Source organism: Centruroides vittatus, unplaced genomic scaffold (assembly GCF_030686945.1).
Source record: "Centruroides vittatus isolate TY-2023 unplaced genomic scaffold, ASM3068694v2 contig_371, whole genome shotgun sequence".
Classification (NCBI taxonomy): Eukaryota; Metazoa; Arthropoda; class Arachnida; order Scorpiones; family Buthidae; genus Centruroides; species Centruroides vittatus.
The window spans coordinates 3089865-3099579 of record NW_027122194.1 but is presented as its reverse complement, the minus strand read 5'-3'; the positions used below and the strand labels follow the sequence as shown (position 1 = coordinate 3099579).

Genomic DNA, 9715 nt, shown 5'->3' with positions numbered 1-9715 from the left:
GCTCCTCCCCAGAACCCGAGATCGAATCCCGAATCCGGATGGGTCGAAAACAGGAATTTTCGTAGTGGGATATGTTGGGCCCACTCCTTTACCATCGTTATGAGCCTGGCGAACCCCTTGCTAAAAAAAAAAAAAAAAAAAAAAAAAATCTACCTTAGTGCCTATAGGGCGAAGAGTTACATTTTTTTTTTTAAAGAAAAAGATTCCTTTCTTCTACTCTACAAATTATAATCGCAAACAGTTTCTTATTTTCCGAGATATATTACGATTTAAATCACGAAGAATTAAATTTGACGAATATTTTTCTCGTTGGTCAAAGAACACACTCATACACATACCATTAACGTCATTCCAGATAATGGCAACGATTGCCGATTTCTCTCCATCTCGACTTCAAACCGGTATTAGCCACACTTATCTTATTTTATTCAAATTGGCTGGTCGCTTTATTACAAGTCCACATTTAAAAATGATTAAATTTAACGAAATAAAAACACTTCGGTAAATCTGAAGAAATTGTTTATCGAGGTCAAAGTGCAGGTTTGTTTACTAATAGCGATGATTCGCCAGAGAGATTTTATTGTCTATGAGTCAACTTTTCTTTGCTATTTCGGTGCTTGTCTGTGACGTTTCGATAAAACGATGGCAGCAATTATTTCGTAATTGTCACGTGTTTTTTTTTTCCAACATCTGTTTGATGTGATAGAAGCTAATAGCATTTGATAAACTGACACAGAACCGCGTGTGTTTTCTATTTTACTCGGCAAAAATATTGACATTAAGAAGTCATACTGGATCGATTTGCACCTCTTCTCCTTCAAATTCACCATGTGCTAGAATTTGTGCTTAAGGTAAGTCTCTGAATTCTTGGAATCTAACTACTGATATATATCCTTCCTGTATTTTAAGAGTACAATTGTATTATTTAAATATAAAGAGAAAACAAATAAATGTCTTTGTCTTTTGCAGTCTTTAATTTATTTGTTACATTCAATTTGGTTATATCATAACTTATATAGTTTTATCTGATGTTTAGATAAAGTAATGATGACTAATAAGATAGCTATTTTTAAAAACAACATACTGCATATGTTTTTAATAATAATTTTCTTCTGAAAATATGTATGCTACATTTTATCATTATTTTACGAATTATTTATTTAAAACACTTATATTATCAGAAAAGCTGTAATTTATAAAATTAACTGAACTGGTTGTCGGTTGAAGGTTTGCACCTTGCTTATGGGCTGGAGTTTTCCGAGTTTTCTTCCTGTGCTTAATAAATACGACCGGTTTTCTATAAAATGTCCTCCTGAGAGGTACCTTCCCTTAACTGATCATATGTATATTGCATTGTTTTATCCCATCAATCCAATCATTTTATCTTTGCAAAAATCAATATTTGTGTATCATATTAAAAATGGCTAAATTTTATTTAAGTGTAAATGTTATTTTATCTGAAATAGTTAATATATTTCATTTATGTTTTTGACATGTAAAATAATTACTGAAAATCAAACCTTAAAAACCTTTTAATATACGTATTAAAAGGTTTTTAAGGTTTGATTGTCTGTAAGTGCAGTTAGAGAAGAGTATAATTACTGAAATTTGAAATCTCAATTTCTTTCAAGGTATTCAGAAACATGGGCACGAATCGATCGTGTTTGACTTCGATGCCTCACGAAGTTCGAGAATTACATATTGCAGTTATGAGAAATGATATGCTCATGGTACAACAACTGGTCAATTCTGGAATTGACATGAATTATCCCTGGCAGAGTGCTGAACCTCCTAGTGTTAAAGATGGAAGTACTCCCCTTTGTGAAGCAGTATCGTTAAATCATCGTCGCATTGTGGAGGTATATTATTGTTTACTTTAAATAAAACAAATATTTTCTTTAGAAATTTATTAACTGAATATAAATATACCAGCAGATGAGTCCGGTGTTGCTCGTGCACAAAGTAATGATAGCAAAGATTATTATTAGATTATATCTGATCTTACCCGTTTTCGCCGGGTGCAAGAATTATGTCCGAGAATTAATATCAAAAAATGTGGTACTACTTGCTCATTTAATAACAAATATACTTTTTGTAACTTATTTTGATATCCATTTGCATTTCTGTATCTATTATTACTGTCAAATTTATGAGAAATTTTGTTTTCATTATTCTATTTATCAGATAAAAATCATTATTGAATTTTGACTGAATAAATGTTTGGTATTTAAAAAGATTTTTTATTTAAGTAACCTAAAAAATAAAAAATAACCCATACAATAAAATAAAATCAGAAAATTTTTCATTTTAATAGAGAATTAACTTACTTGATGATAACCTTACTTGAATAAAATGAATAATTTTCAAATCTAAAATAACTTGTTTGGAACATTATATTTTGAATTAAAATATTCATTCAAATTTATTTATTTTGGATTTATTGTTTTTGGGTTACCCGAAAGGTGGAAATGATTAAAATATTTATTAATTGCCAAAATGTATATTGTGCCACTATTTATTCTCTTTATTATTTACACTTTATACTGACTAAAACTAACTCTCTCCCCCTTTTCCCTCTGGGTGGAATCTCCAAAAGTCCCTTCTTAGTGTGCATTCTCATGGCATATCCTATGTAGCAAATTTCAATTTTCAACTCCTAACTATTTGGGCTCTGCGCTTATTATTATCATCTGTTTTCACCAGGTGCAAGAATTAGGTTCCCCCTCTTTCGAAGCTAATTACAGAATTTTTAGATAGGTCTAAAAATATGTTTATTTTTCCATAAAAATACAAAAACCACATCTAAAATAGTACAGTAGAAGCAGAGTTATTCAGGGTAATCCTTAACCCTCTCCCTCTCCCCCACAAAGGGTATTTCCAAAAATCCCTTCTTAGTGTGTGTTCTCATGACGTACCCTAAAGGTGCAACTATGCAGATGTGAGCAAGCGAGAATATATGGCAGAAGAGATGATGACGTTTCACGCTCTCTGTTTCTCACTCATCTGTGTGGTCGTAATAAACGAGAGCGAGAAACAGCATGAAACGTCATCACCTCTTCCCGCCACGTATTCTCACTCGCTGACATCTGCATAGTCGCACTCTAACTGTGTACTAAATTTCAAGTTTTAACTCCTAACCATTTGGGCTCTGTGCTTATTAATATTATTATTATTATTATTATTATGTTGGGTTATGTCGGATATACTCGGTTAACACTGGTGGCTGTGTACTATGCCGGACCAAAGTCAAGGCATAGTAACCAAAACAAAAAATTAAAGTGTATCAGTGTGTGTGTCTGTATTCAGGAATTTCCTCACAATATGACATGTATTCAATATAGTGGCTTTTGGTAGTGTGATGTATGTATTTCTATTCGGTTATAATGTGCTCAGGCTTTTGTGTAGTGTGTGTGTGGTATGACACCTGTAGAGGAGAGAACAACAGGTACAATAAACACTCTATCCATCCTCCACGGATTCCTTATTTCTTGAGCAAGTTCTGTGTACTTGCTGACTTTTTCAGTGCATGTGTTTTGTACATTGTGAGTGTTTGGAATGGATATGTCTATAATGTATGTGATTTTATTGTGTTTGTCAATGAGTGTGATGTCTGGTCTGTTGTGGTAAATTGTTTTGTCTGTGATTATGGCTCTGTCATAGTACATTTTGTGCATGTTGTTTTCCAATACTGTCTATGGAATGTATTTTTAGTATGGTTCATGGATGATTATTATTATTATAAAATCTCGGGATGTTCTTTTCATCCCAGGAAATTCCACAAATTTCTTAAAGGTTCACTTTTTTCTTATTTTGTGTTAAGGTTGAGGAAATTTTGCAAATATAAAGTGTAATTAACTCATAAACTGTCAGAATATATTTGTATTTATTAATTTTAAGCCTGCTTATTCGTTTTTTAAATTTTTGCTTGTTATGGCATATCACAGATTGTTAATAATCAATATGTAGCCTATTTGTGGCAGGAGTCTGAAAATTCTTTACTTTTCAGAACCTGTAATATCTAGGATAATTGTGCTTATGCTGTCTTAATTTTTAGCTATGCCCAGTAGCTTGAATAACTGCATTATGCCAGATTGTGCAAATTGATTCAAACGAGTATGAAATATGCAAGTATGTAGGTTTTCTTCATAAACCTGATTATTAAAGCCAAACGAACTGTCGAATTATTGGACTATAAGCTCAATGCCGCTATTAAAGCAGCCGAGGTAGACGAATCAAGAATACTAGATAGCAAAAGAAGTATTGCAATGCATCTTGAAAATAAACTAGAAATCTTTGAGGCTACAGGTGAAAAAAACACATAACATCCATTTTCTCTTAAATGCATTAAAGACGATTCCACCCACATCAGTTGAATCGGAAAGGGCATTTTTGTTAGCAGGACTTTTCATTACTAAAATAAGAACCAGATTGAGTGATTGGAGTATTGACCATCTTTGTTTTTTAAAATATTATTATACAAATTTACAATAATATTTTGTATTATGTTTTATTTAAAAAATGAAAATTACCTTCTAAGTTAGACGTTTTATCTAAGTTCATGTTTTTATTTAAATTTTCAACTTAATTCAAAGGCGTTTTTTGTTGTAAACAGTTTCCACAAACTTTAATAAATTTTTTCTATTTGTGAAAATTTCTTCGTAATTCAAAAGTAATTTTTAATACATATTTTACACAGCATTATTAATAATAATATTTTGGAGGTTGCAGAATGTATTAAATTACTTAATTATTTTTCATTTTTATGTCATTTGATTTCGAGATTTATTTTATATCTTAAAAATAATTAATTATATCCTGGTATCCCGGAAAACAGTTCACTTTTTCCCTAAAATCCTGGGACAAGCAAAGGACTGGGAAATGAGAAACCCTATTATCAACCCATCTCGATTTTATATATATATATATATATATAGATTTATTCTGAAATGATTAAAAGTTAAAAAGAATTTTGCATATGTTTTGTTTAAAATCATTAAGCTAATACTTTTTTAAAATCATTGTTTCATTGTATAATATGATATATTAATTTTTATAAGAATTAATTTCTTTTCTATGTTAATTTAAAAAATGTAATAGGTTTCAATTCTGAAAGCTCATTTTGAAATAATGCATAATATACAGTAGAGATTCCTGATAAGGTGTACCACAATTATATTATTTTATATTTTCATGAAAATCATGTCTATTGAAAATGAGGAAACAACAGAAATATAAACACTAAATTGATTGGTTTTACACTGGAGGTGAATATATTAAATTTCCCTACCAATATGCCAAAACGTTTATATATTAAAAAGGATGTTTTATAAGACATATATATTTTTTAAATTTATCATGAAATAAATTTGTAAATAAAATTTAATTTCAGTAAGAAACACAAAAATTAATACAAAATTAATACTAAATAAAAATACAATTTTTATAATCATAATTTGTAACAAATTTTTGTACCAATAAAAAATTAATATACAGAATACTAATACAAACTAATAGATGAAATACATTCTTTAAAGTATACAATAAAAATAAACTTTCTGTCTTATAAATAAAGGATAAAATTTCCCCATGGCAATATAGCATGCTCCAGGGCAACTTTGGCATTAAAAGTGTTTTAATCAGATACTTAGTAGCAATAAGTATTACTTAGTATGTACTAACGTAATAAACTCTCAAATAAACTGGTCAACAATAAAGTATTTCTAATTATAGATTATATATTTTATAAACAGAAAAATATTAGAATAAAATATTCACTTCACACCAAAATGTTAACAGTTATCCTATAAAGATTTTGGGAGGATGATGATGTCAAGTAAATGCAATTGCAATTAGAAAAAAGTAAACTGCGTCCATTTTAATTTTAATATTTTTCCTTAAGGAAAACCTGTTCTATCATAAAGTGTATTCTGAATTCAATAAAAGTTGTAAATATTTATTAAAAACTTCAACTGATGATAACAGCAGAATTATTAAATCAAAATATAGTATAGAAGATGACAGATATATTAAAGAGTAGCAGTTACAAAATATAGGTTAGATTATTGAAATTTTAAATTTTGACAAAGTTGAACTATTGCAAGATGACATTGTTGATAAGGACCTAGGATAAGGATAAACACTTTCAGGGTTGCAATTGTACAGTTTATATAAATGGTTTTAATGGTTATAAATCATTGATATTTTTGAAATTTTTTATTTCAAGGATATCAAGATAAAAATACAAGTTATAATTAAAATTAGTTACTAAAAGAAAACAACAATTTGTTATGAGAAATTTTCAGAAATTTAGACATAATATTGCTACAGTCATACATTTTTAATAACTATATTAATGAAAAAAGAATATTGAATATTGAATATTTGTGCAGATAATTCACAAGTTTAAAAAATTTCTTGACTTGGAATAAAACTTTTCCATAATCTTTGCCAATTTAGAGATATGGGTATATCATACCTATAAAATGACATTGAAAACATGGTTCTTATCTGTGTGCAGTTTAAAAAGTAACATTTCAAATATTCTGTTTTTCCCTATTTTTCTATTTCTCTTACACTTACAACAAACTACTAATATAATTATAAAATAAGGAATTTGAAAAAAAAATGGAATTACTGAAAACTTATCAGCTTTCAAGGTATAGTACAAGTTTTTCTAATCTATATTTCTTCCAACAATGGTTTTACTCAACTAAAATTTATTTTGTCCAATTGAAAGCACATAGGAATGTTTCTAATACTGAATAATATTGATTAAAGCATGGATTGATGCACAGAAAATAAATGGGAAGAAAGCAGAAGTCAGGGCATATACATGTATGTATATCGCACGCCGGCAAGAAAGGTGACACAACTCGAAAATGCAGTATTTGAGAAAAATCTACTTAAAGAATACTATAAAACTTCTAGTATAAGCTGCTTTTAAATTTTAGGTAAGTATTTATGGCAGTAAATTCTATTATATTCTATAGTATAGTAATTATGGATCTGTAGCTCTGCTCTTGTCGAATGTGAGATGTTATCAGTTAAATATATGAGGTCTTTGAGTTATGTCACTTTTCTTGCTTTTCTAATAACTTTGTTATTTTGCGAGATAGAGATGTGATGCTTGTTGTGAATGTTGTGGCACTCCATATGTATTTTTCAATGACATAACCTCAGAATTGCCATTTTTTGAGTTGTGTCACCTTTCTTGCTAGCATGCAATATGGTTAATCAAAAAGTTATTTTTTTAGACAAAAATAATATTAACTGTATTAAATTATATATACACCTTTGTTTGCTATTACTTAATTAATGGATCTACTCAATAGATGGGTTAATCTCAAATGCAAGGAGATTTTTCATCAAAAAATCTCTCTAGGTGGTTTTTCATATTGTCAAAGTTACTGAACTTCTTTCCCTGTAAACTATTATGGAAAGATTGAAATAAAGTGATAATCTGGAGGTGCAAGATCAGGAAAATATGGGGTGGCACAAAACATCCCATCCAAATTCCAATCATTTTTCCTGAGAGATAAAAATGCATGTGACCTAGCATTATCATGCTGGAAAGTCACACCTTTTCTTCTAGCTAATCTAGCCTTATTTTTTTATGGCTACTTTCAGGTTATCAAGTTGAGAATAGTACTCTGAATTGATGGTCTGATTTTGAGGTAACAGCTCGTAAAAATAACTCCTTGCCAGTCCCAATAACCTTTTTTATATGTGAATCAGCTTTTGACTGCATTGGAGAGGGGTCACTATTGACTTTTTCCACAATATTTTTTCCTGCACAGTATCATAACAAAAAACATTTTTTATCAGTAATTAGATGCTTCATAAAGGTCCATCTGGTTATGTTTCAACAGTGAATCACAGATATTTTTCTATCAGATTTCTCTCACTCAATTGACATGGTACCCAAACATCATAACATCATACGTACAGTACCTAAGTTGTGTAAATGGCCAACAGCTAATCTACCTGAGCAATAGATAACCCTTCTGCAATTTCCCAATGGTAAAATGTGGATTCTTATTGAATTAATATGGTGATTGCATCATTCAACCAGATTGTGGTGAATATTCTAAAGAAAGCTGTAAAGAATCTCTTAAACCACCTTTGACACATACAGGCATCAACAGCAACTTCCCTGTAAACAACACATCTTTTGTTCAGTTGTAGCATTTTTCTTGTGGAAGTAGATAAGATGACAAAAATGCAACTTAAGATTCTTGATTCTCCAATTTTAAGTCCAAAACTTTTGGCAAATTGTAGCAAAATTTAAAACTTTTTATTTGTTTTATACATTACAGAATGTTATGTTAAAATTGTCAAAAATAATTGAATATAAATTGCTATTAATGACCATTAATCACTACTAGTAGCATCTTAGGTAAAAAAATGAAGCAAATTTTTGATTAACTCTATATATGTGTATGTGCACTTTTGGTACAGATTTTTCATATTTTCTGAAAGTACTTTTGATGACTTTGATAGGAGGATCTCTTTGGGTAATTTGTAATAAATTAGAAGTTGCAGAATAATACATAGCTGCTCCATCATGTAACCTGCATATGATTTCAAATTTACTTTTTTAAAGATAATCTATATGCTAGCCAAATGAAAATATGATAGATGAATTTAAAGAAAGTTAATCAGTGCAAACAGATAGAAAGAAGTTTGATCAGAATAATGTATTTCATAAATTAAAACATGAAAGCATCTTAATTATTATTAAAATATCAATGTGTAGTAATAGGAGTTTGTTAATAATAGAAATATTAGATTATAATAGTTGTTATTATTTTCTAAATATAATTTATTATATTCTTTCTTCCTTTTTTTTACAGCTATTCGTAGATTTTATATGCTACTAACTTAAAAACAAATGACTGCATCTAATTGAAAACCAAGGTTTGACTCTAACTTAATTCATTCCTAAAAGTCGTTTGAAAACCAACTTTTGTTCTCAAACTGAAACAAATTTTCTCATAAGAAACACTATAAAATAGATTAATATATTCCCTACCCCAAAACAACCTTTTTTTTTAACCTTTTTTATGCATAAATAAAACTAAAATGCCTACAAATGCAATATATTACATATAGATATATCTATATGTATTATAATATAGATATATTATCATCTGTATCATAGATATGTATTCTATATATGTATTAAAAGCAAAATGTTCTATCACCGCCAACCAAAACCGAAACCATCACTTTAAAAAAAGTGCTACAAAGACTCAATGTTGCCAGACACGTTCAAGATGAAGTATAACCAAATCAATTAAGACAGACAACAAATACTTCATCCACACTTTCCAAAATATTATGTTTCAATTGATTTGGTTTTATTTTTATTTTCAGTTTTATGTAAAAACCAGAGTATTTTATTTTTATAACTAGCTACTTAGTATTAATAAATATTAATATTATAATATTTAATGTGATTTTTATAAATCAATTTGATTTAAATTTAATTGTGTGAAAATGTGTTATTTTCTTTGTTAAAAGAAATACACGTGAAACCAAAATAAAAATGAAAAAGGAAAATTTTAATTTAGGTAAAAATTATTCACTACAGGTTCTTTTAGGATGCCAGTATATTTCCTGTTTCGACAGATGGAAATAATCGTACAAGCGAACAATATTGTACAAAAATTCCCCGACTCATATATAGCTCGCGACAAAGGGAAAATAATTAAAA

The 9715-nt window shown here is 28.9% G+C and overlaps 1 protein-coding gene across 1 annotated transcript in view; it reads left to right on the top strand.

Moving 5' to 3' along the window:
* The first annotated feature begins 348 nt into the window (after positions 1-348).
* The window catches only part of LOC136975435 (26S proteasome non-ATPase regulatory subunit 10-like), a 29733-nt gene continuing 20366 nt past the window's right edge, over positions 349-9715 (top strand). The window contains exons 1-2 of the mRNA XM_067270491.1: positions 349-851; positions 1632-1859. Coding sequence (XP_067126592.1) covers positions 1644-1859 — 216 coding nt within the window. The 5' untranslated portion in view covers positions 349-851; positions 1632-1643. The remainder of the gene's footprint in view (positions 852-1631; positions 1860-9715) is intronic.